General features: G+C 34.7%; 1 protein-coding gene across 5 annotated transcripts in view; it reads right to left on the bottom strand.

Annotated features, from left to right (window-relative positions):
- The window catches only part of COP1 (COP1 E3 ubiquitin ligase), a 273,591-nt gene that overhangs the window by 189,189 nt on the left and 61,265 nt on the right, over positions 1 to 23,137 (bottom strand). For all 5 annotated transcript variants that reach the window (XM_079916606.1, XM_079916607.1, XM_079916608.1 and 2 more), the window contains one exon: positions 12,202 to 12,270. In XM_079916606.1, coding sequence (XP_079772732.1) covers positions 12,202 to 12,270 — 69 coding nt within the window. The remainder of the gene's footprint in view (positions 1 to 12,201; positions 12,271 to 23,137) is intronic.

Genomic DNA, 23,137 nt, shown 5'->3' with positions numbered 1-23,137 from the left:
CAATTAACGTCAGCATGTCAGTTAACCCCATTTTAAAAATAAAAAAAGTCTCAGAGATTAAATTCTACCACCCCAAAGCAATCACAAATTAGCCTCTTAAGCATTTTTTAAAACATATTTAAGATAATCTTTTATCTTTGATATCTTACCTACTACTGCACCATAACCTTTCTCCACGCCATTAAAATGCAAACATTTTAATTGTTGCATCACATTCAACAATATATTTAACCATCAGAGATTTAAGTTGTTTGCAAACTATCATAAGTGATTCTGGAACATACTAGTCTGCATTTCAAATTTCATTGATTATTAAAAATGAAATTATTCGATCAAAAGAAAAAGCTAGCAAATCTTCACTGCATTAAAAAAACTGCTTTTCAGAAACACTATCAAATTTAAATTTCTATCACTATTATGTATAAGTGGCTGTCTTAATCTAACCCAAATATATTGAGCCAATTTTTAAAATGTAAAATAACAATAATGAATACTTATGTAATAATATTTATTGCCAGGTGTGAAATAGGAACTACTACACAGGAAAATGAAGCACAGGAAGGTTAAGTGACTTGTCCAAGATTATTCAGCAAATACATGGCAGACAAACAGATTTTTAAGCGCCTTTTCTTCTGTGGCAATATATACACAATTGATAACATATTAATTCAAATATTTGCCAATCCTAAGCATTTTGCTAAGCACTGTGAAAAACAGGATTTAGAAAACTCTAGCCCTTGCCCTCATGGAACTCAGTCTAGGGAAGATGGCAAAAAGTAAACCAATAGTTGAAATATCATAGAAAACATTATGATGATGGTATGTACAAAGAATTAAAGGTACACAGACTGCCCCTAACCTAGATGGAAAACTTGGGGAGAGGGAAAAGGCAACTGGATAACTGAAATAGGATCTGAAATTAAATGAAATGCTGAGCATCAAAAGACTAACAGTAATTTGCCAGGTGGAAAAAAGGTGGGAAAAGACAGAATAAACAGAGTAAATAATAAAACACACAAAGACCTAAAAGCTATGAGAAAGGGAAATAATAAATCTGAATTTATGACAATGAATGAAATCACCCAATGTCAATCAGTATAGTCAGAAGAGATGAGAACAAAAACTGGGTGTAGGGAACACCAACAGCTAAGAGATAGGCAAAGGAAGAAGGAGCAGCTCTATGTCAACCATCAATAAGGGCAAGGGCAAAAGCCAGGAGAAACGATAGCACAGTATCACAGAAACCATGGTTGGGACAGGGGGAGGGGGTTAAAAAAAAAGTGATTAGCATTGTCAAATTCTTTCAATTCTTCCATCTAGTTTAATAAACTTTACTCCACCCTAAAATTTTTCACACAATACTCCTACCTTAACTGAAACTTTGCTCTCCCTCAAGGACACAGTCTGCCTTGGAACTCTTTCAAATAAAAGTTGGTCAAGTGATAAATTCTCTCATGCCCCAGACTAGATGGGGACTTCCACTTCTACTGCATTCACTGGCCATTCCCAATAATTAGTCTTCCACTCTAACATAAAAAACACTCTGGTCTGGCTCAATCCAAGCAGCCAAATCACTGTCAACAGATCTAAGACATCTACAAATATCCCAGTTATTTCCTACCATCACTAAATCCTTTTGCCTTTTGGTCCATAGCCATTTTCGACTCTGCTGACCCTAACCTCTAATTCAGCAAAACATCCCATGGTCACCCCTTAACTTTTTTCATTTAATTAGCTTGAAATGCTCCACTGCTGAAACCCCTATTTAAACAAATGCTGACGGGGTCTTTAGTATGATTGTTTTCAAAACACATTTAAAGAGAAGGATGAAAGTAAACATCTAAAATATCAACATCCAGAGACAGCCAATATCACTTGTATGATACATAATACATATTTAAGATCAAATTAACAATTTTCATTCCACTTCTGCAATTGAAGTACCAAGAAAAAAAAATCCAGTATCACCTGAAATCTCAAAATACTAAATGCTAATGCCCAACCCTCTGAAGATAATGTCCCATCCTTCCAGTGCCCCAAAGCTTTGCTGGATAATACATCCATTACTATATATGAAGGCCGTATATTAGATGAACTACATAAAACTACCAATGTTCAAACAATTTTTACTTCCAAAAGCAGCAATTTCATATGGTTCAATTTAAAATAAAACAACCAAGGTACAAGGGCTGCCGTAATAAATACACAGGTATAGTGTATCGATAAAACAAAACGATGTAACCTACTTATGTGAAAAAGTCTGAAAAGGTGTCAAGACAAGAAATTTTTTCTTAAATTTCAGTGAATGGAAACTATTTAGAGAGCACATGTTAAATGAGGTGTTTACATTTCAAGACGAAATTCTGAAGAAGTTTAAAGCGCTAAATTATTAAGACATTGTGTTATTCTGATTTATAATAAGAAATATAGCCTCCTGTAGGGCCTCCAGATGGGGATTGGTTGTTAGGGGAACCAGCCATGTGATTAGAGGATTGGAACTTTCAGCCCCACCTTCTAACATCCAGAAAAGAGAGAGGGGCTGGAGACTGAGTTGAATCAACAATGGCCGATCAATCATGTCCATGGAATGAAGCCTCCATAAAAAACACTAATTTAAGGGGTTCAAAGGGCTTCTGGGTTGGTGAACATGTAGGTTGGTGAGCACATGGAGATGCTTGGAGAATGGCACACCTGGAGAGGGTATGGAAGTTCCATGCCCCCTGAGTTGCATCCTTTCACCATAAACTGGTAATCTAGTAAGTAAACTATTTTCCTAAGTTATGTGACCCATTCTAGCACATTATCAAACCCAAGGAGGCAGACATGGGAACTACCAATTTATAGCCAGTAGGTCAGATGCACATGTGACTTCCTGGACTTGCAATTTTCATCTGAAGGAGCAGCTCAGTCTTGTGGGACTGAATCCTTAACCAGTGGAATCCGGGGCTAACTCCCGGTAGACAGTGTTAGATAGAATTGAACTGAACTGAACTGAACTATAGGACACTCAGTTGGTGTCCAAAGAGAACTGGAAAATTGGTGTGGGAAATGATCTACACATTCGGTGGCCAGCAATATGGAGAGTGGTGATGAATAATGGAAACAAGTGTTCTCCTTTCAGGCATCAATATAAGACATTATAGTATGAGGAAACAGAAGAAAGACAAAGGATAACCATTTTAAAAAGCAGAAAGAAAACTGGGCTAACTTCACTCTGCAAATATGTTTCATAAGCCAGAGAGGCAGAATCTAGAATAAAAGCATGAACCAGAGTCCAAGAATGTTTTGGAGATATATGAAGGAAGTCCTTATAAAGCTGAACTGTCATTATCTAAATGAAAATCGATCACAAATTGGGAATGATAATAAACAAACCTCTGGATCAAATTTGCCTTAACACTATTATGAGTTTGGGGGCTACTGAAAATAATAATAATAAATACATAAGATGGAGAAATGCTATTTGAGAACACAGTCCTAAGCCATCAACAGCAAGCACTCTCTTAACACAGCATACTGTACCAAAACCCAAAGAAAATTTTAAAACAATTTAAATTTAAAAAGTGAAGAAAGAAAGTCTCAGAAACCCTTAAGACTAAAACAGAAAAGAATTCAAAAATAGAGCCCCCTTTTATTGACATTAGCTTTGGTGCAGGTAGGTATCATCAGCACTCATTTATTTGACCATCACTATGATTTGATAAAAATATGCTTAAGTATTAAATTCAGTATTTTGTTTTTTAGAGCTAATATAATTAGAATACATTATAGCTGCCAAGACTTCTTCAATTATCTGACATATTCAAAACTGAACAAAAGAATACTGATATACTTTCAGAAAAAAAGTTGGTTAAAAAGAGAGTAGCAAAATTAATATATGGATATAAAAACAAGAAAGCACTAAAAAAAATTCAAAAAACAGAAAGCACTGTACACCGATCAGATCATCCAACACCCAGAACACTGACAACACCAAAAGCTGACGAACATGTGTAGCAACAAGAACTCTCATTTATTCTTGGTAGGAATGAAAAATTGTACAGCCACTCTGGAAGACAGTTTGGCAGTTTCTTAAAAAATTAAACACACTTTTATCATATGATCCACTATTACACTTGTTGGTATTTACCCAAAGGAGTTGAAATCTTAAGATTTCCAAAACACACTGATAGCAGCTATATTCATAATACCAACAGTTGAAACAACAAAGATGTCCTTCAGAAAATGAATGGATAAATAGTGATACATCCAGACAATGGAATAATATTCAATGCTAAGAAGAAATGAGCTTTCAATCCATGAAAAGACATGGAGGAAACTTAAATGCATATTACTACAGCATGTATGGAAAATCTCTGTAGCTTCCTTTCAATTCTGTGAACTTAAAACTGCTCTAAAAAACAAGGCCTTTAAAAATATATAAATACATTCAAGTAACAAAGAAAAAACATAAGAACAAAAAATCAAGAGAAAAGAAACATAAAACAAATAATAAAATGGCAGGCTTAAACTCTAAATTTACATTAAATGTAAATGGCCTAAATACAAAATTCTAAGACTGCTGAGTCAGGCAAAGTGAATGAAAAACCTCTGCTGTCTATAAGAAACTCACCTCAAATAAATAAGTGATATAACAAGGAACCAAAGACTCAGTAAGGATGCAAAAAATTCTCACCATATATTTAACAAACTTTACACCACACCATGCAATTGCAGGAAACACATTCTTTTCAAGCACAAATATTTCAAAATTTAATGAACTAACGGGTGATAATGCAAATATCATATTAAGAAAAACACTAATTATTTTCTGATAACAATGCAATTATAACAGAAATCCAGAATTAAAAAAAAAAGAAAATCCCCACATCCAAGTAATAAGTTTATCTCTAAATAACCCACATGCCTAAGAAAAACTATAATGAAAATTAGAAACTATTTTGAACTAAGGAATAACAAACAAAATGCCATACCATAATTTTTAGATTCAACTAAAAGAAAAATTGTGGCCTCAAATGCCTATATTAGAAAAAAGTCTGCCTACTAATATGTATATCCAAATTAACAAATTAGAAAAGAAACAACAAAATAAAACCAAAGAAAGTAGAAGAATGGAAACTGTAATTATAAAGAGGGTATTAATAAAATGGAAAACAAAATAGAGAATATAAAACTGAAAGTTTGTTCCTAGATAAAACTCAAAATTGTTACATTCCTGGCAAGAACTGATCAAGAAAAAAGAGAGAAATGCACAGCACCAATAAGCAGAGTCAGGAATGAAAGACATCACTAAAAACTCTGGGGACATCAAAAACTTAGTATTAAGACCAAGCTAATAGCAATAAATTTGAAAATTTAGATGAAACAGACAATGCTTAGAAAAAGTATAACATGTCAAAAATGGTATCTAAAACAAAAACCTGAATAAGCAGTAACTGACTCAATACTTTAAAAGCTTCTGCAAACAACAGGTCCAGACAGCTTCTCCAGCAAAATCCTTAAACATTCAGCAAAGACATCGATCCTAGATTATACAGATTCTTCCAGAAAATAGAAAAAGAGGGTACATTCCCCAACTCATTTGATAAAGCTATCTTTATAACAAAATTGGACAAGATCAGTGTAAAAAAAAAATTAAAGAACAATCTCATTAATGAATACAGATGCAATAAGGAAGGCAAGTAGGGCAAACAACTGTCCTGGTGGGGTTTCTAGAATGCAGAACATTCAGTGATAAAACTAGAATACTCTTGGGCAAATCAGGACAGTTGGTCACCCTAGGTGCAAAGTTGATTGACTTTTTAATGTTAAACCAATGTAATTATCCAGTTTAACATAATGAAAAAAAATATCATCTCAACTGCACAAAAATTTTGGAGAATACTCAACCCCCACTTATAATTTAAAAAAAAAATCCTCTTAGGAAACTGGGAATAGAAACTTAGCTCCTTGAATGATAAAAAAAAAAATACCTACCAAAAACCTACAGAAAACATCATACCTAATGGTGACACGTCGAAAGCTTTCACTTTGAGATCAGCACCAAGACTAGGATGCCCCGCTATCACCACTTCTATTCATCATTGTACCGGATGTCCTAGCCAGCAGAGTAAGACAAGAAAAATAAATAAAGGATATAAGGATCATAAAGAAAGAAACTAAACTGTTATTATTTGCAGATGATGATGCGTACACAGAAAACATAAAATAATCTACAAATAAATTATTAGAATTAATGATCTTAACAAGGTTGCTGGACACCAAAAGAAATGTGTCAAAATCAACTGCATTTCTATATACCAGCAACAAATAGTAAGAAACTGAAATTAAAGACACAGACATCACTTACAATAGCATAAAAATGATTGAAGATCTAAGAACAACTCTAAAATAAAGACATGTTAAGAATAATCCCCTGAAAAATATCAAAATTTTTAAGGACATTCTTAAGGACCTAGATATACAGAAAGAAATACCACGTTCAAAGGCTAAAGGACTCAATATTGTAAAGATAGTCTCCCAAATTCATCTACTGAGTCAAAGTAATCCCAATAAAGATCACAGCAGGTGTACCATGGAAATGTATCAGCTGGTTCTAATATTTATAGAGAAATACAAAGAGCCATGAATAGCTGAGACTTTCCTAAAAAAGAACAGTAACTTACTTTAAAGTTCTAGTGTTTAATACAATGTGGTATTGCCAGAAAGATAGACAAACAGACCAGTGGAGCAGAAGAGAGCCTAGAAACCGACCCACACATGTATGGACACATGATGTATGACAGATGTGGTATTTCAAAGCAATGGGAAAAGGATGGACTTTTTAATTAAGGATGCTTGGACATCTGGACATCCATATGAAAAATTCCCAAGTAGATTATAGATGCGAGTATGAAAAATAAAAGGTAAAGATTCAAGTAGGTAATATAGTAAAATGTCTTCATGACCTCAGGTGGAGAAGAATTCTTTACCTAACATAAAAGGTACTAATTATAACAGGAAAGACTAATAAATTTGACTCTATTATAGACAGAAACTTCTGCTCATCAAATGACATCATTAAGACAATGGAAAAAGCAGCCCAATTAGAGGGGTAAAAGATTTGCTATAGATAAGTAGATATAGAGATAGATAGATAGAACAAAGAACTTTTATCTAGAATATATAAACAATAAACCAATAAGAAAATCAACTAAATAGAAAAGATGCACAAAGCTTTAAACAAGTACTTCACACATACACAAAAATCCCAATGGCCAATTCATAGTACTGTGTACTCAACCTCACTGGTCTCAGGGAAATGCAACTTAAAACCACAAAGAGATAGCAATACATATCCTAAGATTTGCTAAACTGAAAAAAGTCTATTGCCACCAAGTACTGGCAATAATATAGTGCGATAGGAACATTCCTACAATGCCTGTAGGAAGAGTAACCAATACAACTGCTCAGGCATTGTTTGGCATTATCTATTAAATTTGAAGATGTACATATCCTATGACTCATTAATTCCACTTCTACATGTGTAGCATAGAAAGATATATACTAATATATACCTGGATACATATATAAGATAGTAACATTGTAAATAGCTCAAAACCAAAAACAACGCACAAGTCCATCAACAACAAAAATGGGGTGTATTCATTTAATAGAATACTATACAACAACAAAAATGAATCAATTATAGCCATATACAACAATGGGGATGAATCTTAGCACTGAGCCAAAGACAAGAACAAAACATTATATAATGCAGAAGTGCATTTATATTAGTTCAAAAGAAGAGACTTATAAATACTTAGGCATCAAAACAATAAAGAAAAACAGAGAGGTGATTACCATAAATATCAGAATACTGACTACCTAATGGGCAAGGGAGAAGGCTATAATCTGGAAAGGGTAGGGAGGGAGCTTCAGGAAGCCTAGCAAAAATCTATTGTTTAATCAGGATGATGGTCACACGGATGATCACTCTACTATGAATCTTTACACTGTAAATTCGTTTTACGAACTTTTCTGTGCTTTATTTCATATGAAAACATTGTAAAATTCAATTCTTTCAAATATTCAAAATAAAATTCCGAAAAAAAGCAAAAGGAAACCAAGACTCATCAAAACTGTCCTATTACAATGAATTAAACAGGTACCACAAATATGCAAAAGTATATTTTAAAATTAAATCGTATGAAATATAAGGCAATTGTTCAAATGCTGGTACAAATTTGCACAGAGGAGACTGGCTTTTACATGGAACCTAAAGTCCTTTTGTTCAACCTGACCATGAAGAAAGAATAACATGTTCATTTAAAAACATATATTTATTAAGTGTTGTGGGAGGCTGGCTGTAAGAAAGCCTCCAAAGATTCCCACCTCAGAATTCACACCCTTATGCAATTCCCTCTCTTTGTATAGGCTGGACCCAAAGATTTGCTTCTAATGGAAAAAACAGAACACTTGTTGAGATGTAACTTTCAAGATTAATCTACAAAAAGCATGTGACTGCTGTCCTCAAAACCCTCTCTTGCTCCCTGTGAGGGAAGTCAGCTGCCACACAGTAAGTTATCCTATGGAGAAGCCCATGTGGTAAGAATATGATATCTCTTTCCAACAGCCAACGAGTGAACTGGGAAGCATTCCTATCCCAGTCGAACCTTAAGATAACTGCTGCCCTGGCCAACACTTGGAGCGTAGCTTGGTGAGAAACCCTGAGCAAAGGCACTCAGTTACTCTGCACCAAGATTCCTGACACAAGATATTAAATGATGTTTTTAAGCCATTAAATTTGAGGGTAACTTGTTACACAGCAACAGATAACTAATGAAAATGCCTACTATGTGCCTTGCACATTCCTTTCTCTTAATATTCAAAGGAGAGTCAAGGAAAAAATAAATCACAAATAAAAATTAAATGTAGGATTCTAAGAGCAAGTTGTGACATTGGAACAAATAAGTATGTTAAATCTGAAAAGCAGATTCAGAGTCTTGGTTTAGACTCATCATAACTGCAATTAAAAGTCAAGCATAAAATCACAAAGTTAATTTTCAAAGTCTGAATGTTAATCTTAGGAAAAGAAAATCAGAAATAGTAGTTTGTCTCCTGGTCAGTCTGTATTTTGCTTGAATAAGTTCAAGTATAAATTATACTACAGGAGATAAGACCTTTAACAACCATATTCACTTTGAGGATTAAACACACAATATATACTTTATAATATATGCAAAAAAAGTAACCACTCACTTCATTCTGTCTGTACTAAATCATGAGGTATTAATCAACTACATTTTCTAGACTAAAGTTTACTATTTCCAAATCACTAGTGTACCTGACTCCAATCACAGAAAAATTAATGAAATTTAATCAAACTGGTAAGTTTTTAAGTCTGTTATCCTAGCTCCAAATTTTCAAAGTTTTAAAACTTTGTTAACCTAGCTCCTCAGAGTCCCTTGTGTAGTTAAACCTGATATACTCAGAATCACTCAATTATGGATACACTAAAAACAAGAAAACCAAAATATATTAATGACAGTATAATCATTGCATATTAAGAGGCACCAATATCCAGAAGTACTTGGAACCAGTATGTTTCTAGGTTAAATTGCCTATCATAAGAAAATATGATCCAAGAGAGAAAAAAAATCTATCATTCACAAGGATCTTGTAAGATTCAAATTAAACTCAAGTTGAAAAATTCTAAAGCACAATTAACCCAGACATAATAACAAAAATATAGGAACACTGATACTAAGGGCTATGTGATCAAAGGCAATATCACAGAAGAAGCTATTGGAGGCCACTGCATCAGAGAGAGAACAAATTAATATAAGAAGGAAGAGCTATCGTTGGGAAACATTCTCCACTGATCTCTCCCATTTCTGCACATCTTTTGATAACTTTTGTTCCAAATTATCTTTTCAAGGATGTCTGTTTAGTGAACACCCTGGCAAGACAGAAATACTGACTTCCTCCAGGAGAGGGGGCAGATTTGTTTTCTGATCAATAAGATAAAAATAGTGTCTCCCTGCAGGGCAAAGACTGAACAGATTTGCTAGCAGACCCCTTTAAAAGACTGGGGTTTCCTAAGTTCAAGGTTCTTTGGTTGTAATATATATCCTTTGTATATGCAGAATCTACCAAGGCCCATCTCTAAACCGCCCCTGAGGGACTTGCAGGTCATGAAGCTGATGCTGCCAGATATGCCATGAGTAGTCAAGACTATTTCCAACCCAGAAGTCTCATGTCTTCTGCCAGCATCTATGAAACTGTGGCGGACTAACTTGTCAGCTTGCTAGTAAAAATCCCAGAATATTCATAGTTGTTTATTTTATAGTTATATGCTGCATCCTTCTTACCTAAGAAAATTTCAAATCTAAATATATTGCAAGCATTAACAGACACTAGAGAAGTATGAAAAACCTCAGAGGCTAATGAAAACCTTAAATAATTCAGATCATCCACAGTGATCAGCCATTTCATTTAACCCCCAGATATCCATATGTTTGGACTGTTCACTTAATTGATTCATTATCAGGTTATTTCCTATGTACCAAATCTCACTCGATGAGTTCAAAGTCGAAGGTGAAAAGAACTACATAAAACTACTGGAAAACAATTTCACATTCTGTTTTTAAAGGAGAGAAGGTATGTACGGAATATAAAAAATTATCACTTTTCAAAGAATTTGCTATAGCAAAGACGGTTGAGTGTACATACTGAATTAATAATTTTGTTTCCGTATGCTATAAAATGTTCAGCTTTGTTACTCAAAGTGTGGTCCACGGACCAATAGCATCATCATCTGCAGCTTGCTAGAAATGCAGATTATCAGGCTCAAACACACACCCTCTTAATCAGAATTTGGATTCTAAGAAGATCCTCAGGCTATTCTTATGCAAATTGAAGTTAAAGTACCCACCAAAAAAATAAAATTAAAAGTCAAGAAGAATATATAAAACTCAAATTCATACTGAAGATAATTTTTAATAGATACTAAAACATTAAAATCACAACTGCTACCTCAGTAAAAGTTAAAGAAACATACAATCATAAACCAGGTAAAGAACATTTAGCTATCAACACTAGCACAACACAGAAAAATCCAATCTGAACAAAGTAAGAAAAAGTTAAAAACAGACATCATGAATAGTCCAAAAAAAGCAGAAATATCAAACTAAGATAATGTAAAGTTCTGGCACTGCACACTTAAAGTACTTCATCAAAACAAGTTCTCATCTTTTTATTTTCAAAAATAATAAAGATCGGGCTTCCCTGGTGGCTCAGTGGTTGAGAGTCCGCCTGCCGATGCAGGGGACACGGGTTCGTGCCCCGGGCCGGGAAGATCCCACATGCCGCAGAGCGGCTGGGCCCGTGAGCCATGGCCGCTGAGCCTGCGTGTCCGGAGCCTGTGCTCCGCAACGGGAGAGGCCACAGCAGTGAGAAGCCCGTGTACCACAAAAAAGTAATAATAATAATAATAAAGATGGCCTGGAACCTAACAAATAAGGTTATTTTTTTTTGAGTAAAAATGTCCTAATTAGACAGCTGAAAGTAAAAATATAACAGTTGGTAATTTAAATATAAAACAGTTTTCAAAGTTATTTTAGCATGCTACCAAGAACACAGGATTTTGCCTTTCATTTTCCCATATTTTATACTATTGTGAAATGACTGAGGAATCTTATAAATGTTAAATTAGGACATTCTGTTATAAAATTATTAATAAAAAGTTATGTTAGTTATCCTGCATGACTTACACTTTCCAAGTTCTAAATAGGTAGCTATATTTTTACTTGTTTCCCCCCACCACGATGTATTTTAATCATAGGAAAATTGTAACCCTCTCTACTTAAGACTTCATTATCTAAATTTTCCTACGTTTTCTTTTCAGGGTGAAAGTTAGGCTGCCATTTGATAATTCTATTATCTATTCTTTATAGCTTTGAGGTAACATCATTATATTCACTCCTATAGAAAACTTTTTAGCACACCTCCAGAAAGGGATTTTTAAAATATCAAGTTGTAAACGTAAAAGAAGTTAAAATAACAAAGTTTAAAAAAAAATAAAACTCCTGAAAACTCAAATGCTTTTAAATGTTTAAATAAAATTTTTAACCTGAAATGCCTTCACAAAAATGGAGAAAAAAATGGGAAGAGTCAACAATAGTAAATGACACATTACGTAAAATACACAAAATAATATACCTCTCTCTTATTTCTTCTTGCAACCTTGAGGAATTCCATAAGGATCTGTAGTTGGGCTGCATGTGATTCCTATAATAGAAAATTATAATTGTTCTTTTAAAAACATAACTTTGAGTTCAAAGTTTTCTTTAACACCACAGTATAATCAGTATGAAGCAACCTAACTCATCCACTTAAGTTAGTCTCTTATTTCTATTTAGTCATTTTCCACTTGCTAACTGGCATTTTTAAAAGCAAGCCATTTCCCCTAAAACTAACTTGAAAAAAACGGGTAAACGGGTGTTTTCAACTACATTTCTCATCGACCATGCAGAAAAAACTATTTATCGGAAATGGCAATTCTGTTATCTGTCCTGGCTTTCTCTTCCCCAACCAAACTAATAAAACATCAAGACAAAAACTGTAGTGGAGGAACTTCCCTGGTGGTCCAGTGTTAAGACTCTGTGCTTCCAATGCAGGGGGTGGGGGTTCGATTCCTGGTTGGGGAACTAATAAGATACCACATGTTGTGTGGTGTGGCCAAAAAAATTTTTTTTAATTTAAAAAACAAAAACATAGTGGAGCCAATGTAGTTTCTAAACACTGAAATCACTTTCCCCATAAGAATTTAACTTGCAGGGGAGTAAGAAACATAATAAATAGGAAGAAATTCATGCTTTTCAGAAATCTAATTTACTATTTCTGGTCATTAATTACTCACACAGATGTGAGAATTAATATATTTCTATGAAAGATTTCAGTTAAACTCAAAAATTTAAAAACAAAATTTTAATATTATCAAGTGGAGGGGGGGTAAAATAACACACATTGGTAACAGAAACAAAGATGTAATAGATAAATGGTAATTATAAGTTTAACATTTTTTGTTATCAAAAAATAAAATTACAGGGGAACTCCCTAGTGGTCCAATAGTTAGGACTCTGCCCTTTCAATGCCAAGGGAGTGGGTTCAACCCCTGTTAGGGGAACTAAGATTCCGCAAGCACAGCCAAAATAAATAAATTAAATAAAATTACAAAAAGATACCTTTTAGTATTAAAATGTACACAATGAACCAATGAATTTCAGCTACATCTGATAACTATACATACAAAGAATATCAAAAGCTAAAAGTGGAATAACAATAAGACATGGTTTATGAACAACTACAATTCTAACTTTCCTATACATATTTTAAAAGAATAAAAAAGTCCAGCGGAGCATTTCTAAAACAAACAACAATAAGAAAGATTAATAAAACTTTCATTTACCTGGCTATGCAACAGAATTATTTGAGGCATTTTTTAAAATAGACACTGGGATGGATTTTATATGATTCTGTTACTCTAGAAAAGATTCCAGGAATCTATATGTTTATAGATTGATAAGAATACGCCAGTCAAAATTTGAAGACCCACTGAGATATTGCACATACTACAAAAAAGCATGGCCACTTCAGCTTGCAGGATCTTAGTTCCCTGACCAGGGACTGAACCCAGGCCCTCGGCAGTGAAAGCACAGAATCCTAACCACTGGACTGTCATAGAATTCCCAACTTCACTTTCAATGAACTGAAACTAGCTCAACCAACAACTGAGCACCAACTCAGCTAAATTACTGATTAGACCAAAGAGGTGAGTCTCTTATCCTTGCTCCCTGACAAAGGGAAAGACAAGACCATTCAGAAAGAAAGTATTAACTACTTTAGTCTCTTTACTGCTCTTGAATACAACTTTAAAATTACAAGACAGGGAAAGAAGTAGGAAAAGTCAAGAGAAAAAAACAGGCAAAATGGGACTTCCCTGGTGGCCCAGCGGTTGGGAATCTGCCTGCCAATGCAGGGGACATGGGTTCGAACCCTAGTCAGGGAAGATCCAACATGCTGCGGAGTGGCTGGGCCCGTGTGCCACAACTGCTGAGCCTGTGCTCTGGAGCCCGCGAGCCACAACTACTGAGCCTGCGTGCCACAACTACTGAAGCCCACATGCCTAGAGCCCGTGCTCTGCAACAAGAGAAGCCACTGCAATGAGAAGCCCATGCACCACAACGAAGATGCAACACAGCCAAAAATAAATAAATAAATTAAATTAAATTAAAAAAAAAAAACACAGGCAAAAGAATGAAATTCACAGGTGACCCACTTGCTGGAATGAGCAAAAAAGACTTTAAAATATTTCTCTATATTATTAAAGAATTAAGGGGGGGTTGGTGGGATGAACTGGGAGATTGGGATTGACATATATACACTAATATGTATAAAACAGGTAATAAGAATCTGCTGTATAAAAAAAAGAAAAAAGAATTGAGAAAATGGACAAAATGAGCGAAAAAAAGGAGAATTAGAAAAGAATTGAAAGAACAAAGTGTAAACCTAGAAATGAAGAATAAATAGTCTGAAATAAAAAAATAAAAATAAAAAAACTATGAATGCAGTTAGGAACAGATGGACAGAGCCGAGGAAAGGAATAATGAATTCAAAGACAGTTCAATATAAATTACTCAATCCAATTCAGAGAGAGAAAAAATAAAAACAGAGCATCAGAAATATGTGGGATAATATGAAATAATAAAGGGCTTCCCTGGTGGCGCAGTGGTTAAGAATCTGCCTGCCAAAAAAAAAAAAAAAAAAAAAGAATCTGCCTGCCAATGCAGGAAACACCAGTTTGAGCCCTGGTCTGGGAAGATCCCACATGCCACGGAGCAACTAAGCCTGTGTGCCACGACTACTGAGCCCGCGTGCCATGACTACTGAAGCCCGTGAGCCTAGAGCCCATGCTCCGCAACAAGAGAAGCCATCACAATGAGCACGCACACCACAACGAAGAATAGCCCACACTTTCAACAACTAGAGAAGGCCTGCGTGCACCAATGAAGACCCAACGCAGACAAAAATAAATAAAATAAATAAATTATTTTTGAAAAATGAAACAATAAAACATATGACTTGAATCCTAAGGAAAAGGAGAGAGAGCACAGGGTTGAATAAATAATGGTTCACATGTCCAACAAACAGATCCTCCTGTTCTGTGAAACAGAAGCAGGATGAATATTTTTTAAATGAAAGCTAGGAATATCACAGTCAAACTGAAAACTAATGTCAAAAAGAACATTTAAAAGCAGCTAAAAAGGATACACTAGGGGAAGAAGATTAAGAATGACTGGAAATTTCATCAGAAACAAAGGAGCAAATAGAAAATGAAAATATGTCTTTAAAGTGTTAAAAGAAAAAAAAAAACTAGACTTCTATACAGAACAAAACTATCGTCTATACAAGAAATAGTAAAGAAAATTATACAGACAAAAGGGAAATGACTCAGATGGAACCTCAGATCTACAAGAGAAAATGGAGACATCTCAAAGGGTAAATATTTTGGTTTAAAAGGGTCTTTTCTGTTTCTTTTTTTGCATCATTTCTTCAAAAAACTATTAACTGTTTAAAGCAAAAATAACTGGTGGGGTTTATAATATAATTTGAATCACAAAAGGCAGGAGCTTGGTAAATTGAAATACTATAAGGTCTTGCACTTTCCATAAAATGGTATATAGCTGACCCTTGAACAACACACGTTTGAACTGCATGGGTCCACTTATACATGGATTTTTTTTGATAAATACAAACTGCAGTACTACACGATCCATAGCTGGTTGAATCCATGGATAATGAACCGTGGATATGGAGGGCTGATTATAAAGTTAGATGTGGATTTACAACTTCGCAGGCGTCAGCATGCCTAATAGCTGCATTGTTTAAGGGTCAACTGTATATTCAGTGTTGACTGTGAATACAATGTCCTTGAAGTGGCATACTATAAACTCAAGGTTGACTGTGCAAAGTAAAAAAGGCATTTTGCAATCTTTAGAGAAACCACTAGAAATACAGTAATATATGCGAAAAACAGAGAAGATGCTATACTAAAATGAAACCCTGGAAACTCAATGATCTCTAAAGAAAGCAAGAAAGGAGAAAGGGTAAATAAGGAATATATGGAAAAACAGAAAACAAATACCAACAAGGTAGACCTCAAGCCTGACCACATTGATAATTATTATATATTACATTTAAATGAACTTAAGTATTTGAATTAATGAGCTTACTAGATTGCATTAAAAACTCAATTACATACAGTTAAGAGACACATTTTTAAAATATAAAAACAATAGAAGAAAAGTAAAAGGGTACAGAAGAATATACCATAGAAACTCTAGTCATAACTAAGCTACTGAGGCTATATTAACATCAGAAAATATAAAAGCAGACTCCAGAACAAAGTATATTTCCAGCAATAAACATATACAATTCATAGTGACAAAGGGGATGATTCATCCAGAAGACGTAACAATCCTAAACATGTATGCACCTAATAAAGGGCTTCAAAATACATGAAGTAAAAATCATAGAAGTCAATGAAAAATAAACAATCAAAAATTGTATTTTTAACATACCCCAATCAATAATTGATGGAGCAAGGAGAAAATAAGTTTTTGAATAATATTAACAAACTCTACATTTATAAAGCACAGCAAATAACACATTGCTTTTAAATGAAGGTGAACATTTAACAAAACAGACCATATAGTGAGCCATAAAAAAAAAAAAAATCACAATAAATTTCAATGGACCAAAAGCAAACAAATTGAAGTTACTGGCTAAAATGCAATGAGAAAGATAGAATTCCTACTTTAATCAACAAAACAGCAGGCTAGTTATATGAATGGATGAATTTCAGACAAAGGACCAGAAATAATACATTATCCCAGGAGCTAGGCAGAAAAACCTCGAAATACACAGGCATCAGGTAGAACACTCAATGAGACTGCCAAAAATCTATTCTATCTCTACCTAACAAAGCTTAAAAAACAAGCTTCAAGATAATCAAACTGTTTTGAAAATACTTAACTACATGCCAGAACGAAGTTTAGAAATGTGTAAAGGAATACAAAAATAGCAACACTAAACAAGTTAAAATGTACAATTTCTGGCATCCAATCAAAAGATTAATAAGCATGCAAATAAAGAAAATACGGCCCAAAATAAGGCGAAAAAAATCCATCAATAAAAACAGATGCAGCAATGACACAAGTAATAAAATAAGCAAATACAGTCATAAAAAAGTTACTATAACTACCTATATGTGTTCTCCAAGTTAAGGAGAGACAACAGATTATAGAAAAAAGTAGTGAATGTGACAACAGAAATAGAAACTATCCAAAATGAACTAGACAGGGGAAAAAGATAAAACATAAATAAGCAGAACTGTTTATGTGTGAGCTGTGGTATAACTTCAACCAACCTAACAGATGTGTAATTGGAGTTCCCAAAGTGGAAAAGGTGACAGAAAAATATTTGAAGAAATAATGACCAAAAATTTTCCAAATCTTATGGAAACTATAATCCTACCAATCCAAGAATCTCAAAGAACCCCAAGAACAAGAAACATGGCGGGGGGGGGAACTATACCAAGGTATATCAAAGTCAAAATACTTAAAACCACAAAAAGAACATTTTAAACTGAGAAATACATTTCATTCTGAGGATAAAGACTTCTCATCTGAAACAATGCAAGACAATGGACAATGGAGCAACATCTTTAAAATACTGAAAGAAAAAAAGTAAATCTAGAATTCTATACTCATTTGGAACTGCCTTTCTGGCATAAAGGGTAAATAAAGACGTTCTCAGATATAGAAGGTGAAAGATTCATCACCAGATCTACACTAAAGAAATGATAAAAGCTGTCCTTCAGGTGGAAGGAAAATTACAGATGGAATTCAGAAGAATGAATGGGGACTTCCCTGGTGGCAGAGTGGTTAAGAATCCGCCTGCCAATGCAAGGGACACGGGTTCAATCCCTGGTCCAGGAAGATCCCACATGCCGCAGAGCAACTAAGCCCGTGCACCACAACTACTGAAGCCTGCGTGTCTAGAGCCCGTACTCTGCAACAAGAGAAGCTATCGCAACGAGGAGCCCATGCACCACAAAGAAGAGGAGCCCACGCTCATCCCAACTAGAGAAAGCCCACGCGCAACAACGAAGACCCAATGCAGCCCTAAATATATATATATATATTTTTTAAAAACACACACGAAAGAATGAATGAAAGAGTGAATGGAAAACAAGACAATGAAGTACACCAGAAATGATAAATACATGTATATACAGAACTTTTTAAAAATCTCCAAAAAACATTAATTTATTGTTTAAACCAAAATTAATAATGATTTATGGGGGGATGGTTATAACATATATAGAAGTAAAACATTTGACAAAAAATAGTACAAATGCTGAGAGAGAAGAAATGGAAGTATACTGTTGTAAGGTTCTTATAATACTGATGAAGTAGGATAATATTACTCAAAAGTACAATGTAATAGCAATTATATTAAAATCCCAAAAGCAACCACTAAGAAACCAAACAAAATGTTCTATCTGACAAGCCAACGAGACAAATAAATGAAATCATGAAAAATACTCAATCTAAAATCATATAAATCAGTCTCACAATACAATTCAACTAGAACTCAATTACCAAAATAGCATTTGGCAAAGTAGCAATATCCAAAATACACACACACACACACACACACAAACATACTTCTAACAAATCAATAAGAAAAAAGAAACAATCTATTAGGAAAATGGTTATAGGCTATGAATAGGCAATTCATCAAATAAGAAACCAAGATAAACAAACAAATGAAGAAACTCTCTTCGCTAGTAATCACAGAAATACAAAAAATACAAAATGACAAAACAAAACACACACATACACACACACAAACACAAGCATCTGACAACTATCAGACTGGCAGAAACTAAAAAAAAATACCAAGTGTCGATATGGTACAAACCCACAGAAGAGCAATATGGCAATATTTAATATGGTTAAAATGGGCATTCAAACCCTATGAAAAGCAATTCCACTCCTTAAATCACTAAGTATATATATATGAGCACAAGGAGACATGAATAACAATACTAAATGCAGCACTGACACTCACAATTATGAATTCAGAGCAACTTAAATGTCCATCAACAGGCGAATAGAAATGTTCATGCAATGGATTACTATAGAGAAGTTAAAATAATTAAACTAGATCTACATTTATCAGCAGGAACCTCAAAAAGTAAACAAAAAGGCATAGGTCAAAAAGATAACTACAGTTTGAAACTCCTTATATAAAATTCTAAATTACACAGACAATACTTTATATACAGTTGTAGATACAAGTATATGTTTAAAAAAAGCTTATACACGCTTGAGAAGGATCCTTTCCAACTTCATATGGTGGTTACTCTGGGAGAATGGAATGAGATGAGAGGGTTTTAAGTATAAAAAAATATTTAATTCTCAAAAGGCAGACCTAAGACAAATATGGTAAAGTGTTACAATTTATTAAAACTGCAAGATAAGTCAAGAGTCTCATTATTTTCTGTACTTTTCTGTATGTTAGAAATATTCATCAAGTAAAATAATAATGCAAAGTAAAACAGGAAAACAATAATGAAAAATGCTATAATACCTATAACAGGAAGTTTGATTCTGAACTGGCTCCCTCATCAAAAAATAACAGAAAAGACCTGAGTTCTAAAACTAAGATACCTGTACTTCCTCAATTCTAAGACAGAGACAAAAAAAGCATGCAAAGATTAATGTTGACACGTCAAAGGGGGAATAAGGTTAACAGCTCTCACATTCAGTATGTAAACTTACCTATCTTCAGTAAATAGCCTATACACACCCTTAAGTGAGCCTGTGGTGCAATAGCCCAGAAAGTCTCTCTTTACCCACCACCACGGAAAAAAAATTCTACTGTTCTCTTAAGGTAGAAAAGGGAGAATCATTTGCTATGAGTTGTACAAGAAGGGATCAGGGAATCCAACTGCTTCTTGATCAGATCCTCAACAAATCATCCTGTTTTCAGCCTTTGCTGTATGAGCTATCTCATGCTACCAATTCCAAGGCCTTTGTTTAACAATATAAAAAGGGTTCGTTCCTAGATCTTCCTCACTGCTAGCTCAGCTTTCTCAGATGTCTTAATCTATTACTTTTCATCCACTGCTGCCATTGTCTCTTCTCCCATTCTTTGGCCTTTTAAAAGTCCCTTTACTGTCATTTTATTTTCTTTTTAACATCTTTATTGGAGTATAACTGCTTTACAATGGTGTGTTAGTTTCTGCTTTATAACAAAGTAAATCAGTTATACATATACATATATCACCATATCTCTTCCCTCTTGCGTCTCCCTCTCTCCCACCTTCCCTATCCCACCCCTCTAGGTGGCCACAAGTCACCGAGCTGATCTCCCTGTGCTATGTGGCTACATCCGACTAGCTATCGGTTTTACATTTGGTAGTGTATATATGTCCATGCCACTCTCTCATTTTGTCCCAGGTTACCCTTCCCCCTCCCTGTGTCCTCAAGTCCATTCTCTAGTACATCTGCATCTTTATTCCAGTGTTGCCCCTAGGTTCTTCATGACCTTTTTTTTTTTTTTTTAGATTCCATATATATCTGTTAGCATACAGTATTGGTTTTTCTCCTGACTTACTTCACCCTGTATGACAGACTCCAGGTCCATCCACCTCACTACAAATAACTCAATTTCGTTTCTTTTTATGGCAGAGTAATATTCCATTGTATATATCTGCCACATCTTCTTCATCCATTCATCTGTCGATAGACACTTAGGTTGCTTCCATATGCTGGATATTCTAAATAGAGCTGCAATGAACATTGTGGTACATGACTCTTTTTTGAATCATCGTTTTCTCAGGGTATATACCCAGAGGTGTGATTGCTGGGTAATACGGTAGTTCTATTTTTACCTTTTTAAGGAACCTCCATACGGTTCTCCATACTGGCTGTATCAATTTACATTCCCACCAACAGTGCAAGAGGGTTCCCCTTTCTCTACACCCTCTCCAGCATTTGTTGTTTGTACATTTTTTTGATGATGGCCATTCTGACCAGTGTGAGATGATACCTCATTGTACTTTTGATTTGCATTTCTCTAATGATTAATGATGTTGAGCTTCTTTCATGTGTTTGTTGGCAATCTGTACATCTTCTCTGGACAAATGTCTATTAACATCTGCTGCCCATTTTTGGATTCAGTTGTTTGTTTTTTTGATATTGAGCTGCATGAGCTTCTCGTAAATTTTGGAGATTAATCCTTTGTCAGCTGCTTCATTTACAAATATATTCTCCCATTCTGAGGGTTGTCTTTTCACCTTGTTTATGGTTTCCTTTGTTCCGCAAAAGCTTTGAAGTTTCATTAGGTCCCATTTGTTTATTTTTGTTTTTATCTCCATTTCTCTAGGAGGTGGGTCAAAAAGGATCTTGCTGTGATTTATGTCATAAAGTGTTCTGCCTATGTTTTCCTCCAGGAGTTTGATAGTGTCTCTCTGGCCATACACTTAGATATTTAATCCATTTTGAGTTTACTTTTGTGTATGGTTTTAGGCAGTGTTCTAATTTCATTCTTTTACATGTAGCTACCCAGTTTTCCCAGCACCACTTATTGAATAGGCTGTCCTTTCTCCATTGTATATTCCTGCCTCCTTTATCAAAGATAAGGTGACCATATGTGCATGGGTTTATCTCTGGGCTCTCTATCCTGTTCCATTGATCTATATTTCTGTTTTTGTGCCAGTACCATACTGTCTTGATTACTGTAGCTTTGAGGTATAGTCTGAAGTCCAGGAGCCTGATTCCTCCAGCTCCATTTTTCTTTCTAAAGATTGCTTTGGCAATTCGGGGTCTTTTGTGTTTCCATACAAATTGTGAAATTTTTTGCTCTAGTTCTGTGAAAAATGCCATTGGTAATTTGATAGGGATTGCACTGAAGGTGTAGATTCCTTTGGGTAGTATAGTCATTTTCACAATGTTGATTCTTCCAGTCCACAAACATGGTATACCTCGCCACCTATTTGTATCATCTTTAATTTCTTTCATCAGTGTCTTATAATTTTCTGCATACAGGTCTTTTGTCTCTTTAGGTAGGTTTATTCCTAGGTATTTTATTCTTTTTGTTGCAATGGTAAATGGGAGTGTTTTCTTAATTTCACTTTCAGATTTTTCATCATTACTGCACAGGAATGCAAGAGATTTCTGTGCATTAATTTTGTATCCTCTTACTTTACCAAATTCATTGATTAGCTCCAGTAGTTTTCTGGTAGCATCTTTAGGATTCTCTATGTATAGTATCATGTCATCTGCACACAGTGACAGCTTTACTTCTTCTTTTTCGATTTAGACTCCTTTTATTTCGTTTTCTTCACTGATTGCTGTGGCTAAGACTTCCAAAACTATGTTGAATAACAGTGGTGAGAGTGGGCAACCTTGTCATATTCCTGATCTTAGTGGAAATGGTTTCAGTTTTTCACCATTGAGGACGATGTTGGCTGTGGGATTGTCATATATGGCCTTTATTATGTTGAGGTAAGTCCTCTCTATGCCCACTTTCCGGAGGGTTTTTATCATAAACGGGTGTTGAATTCTGTCAAAACCTTTCTCTGCATCTACTGAGATGATCATATGATTTTTCTCCTTCAATTTGTTAATATGGTGTATCACATTGAGTAATTTGCGTATATTGAAGAATCCTGGCATTCCTGGGATAAACCCCACTTGATCATGGTGTATCATCCTTTTAATGTGCTGTTGGATTCTGTTTGCTAGTATTTTCTTGAGGATTTTGCATCTATGTTCAACAGTGATATTGGCCTGTACTTTTGTTTGTGACATCTGTGTCTGGTTTTCGTGTCAGAGTGGTGGTGGCCTTGTAGAATGAGTTTGAGAGTGTTTCTCCCTCTGCTATATTTTGGAAGAATTTGAGAAGTATAAGTGTTAGCTTTTCTCTAAATGTTTGATAGAATTCGCCTGTGAAGCCATCTGGTCCTGCGCTTTCGTTTGTTGGAAGATTTTTAATCACAGTTTCAATTTCCGTGCTTATG

This window comes from Stenella coeruleoalba, assembly GCF_951394435.1.
Source record: "Stenella coeruleoalba genome assembly, chromosome: 1".
Lineage (NCBI taxonomy): Eukaryota > Metazoa > Chordata > Mammalia > Artiodactyla > Delphinidae > Stenella > Stenella coeruleoalba.
The sequence above is the reverse complement of the archived record's forward strand: the minus strand, read 5'-3'. Positions and strand labels throughout refer to the sequence as shown.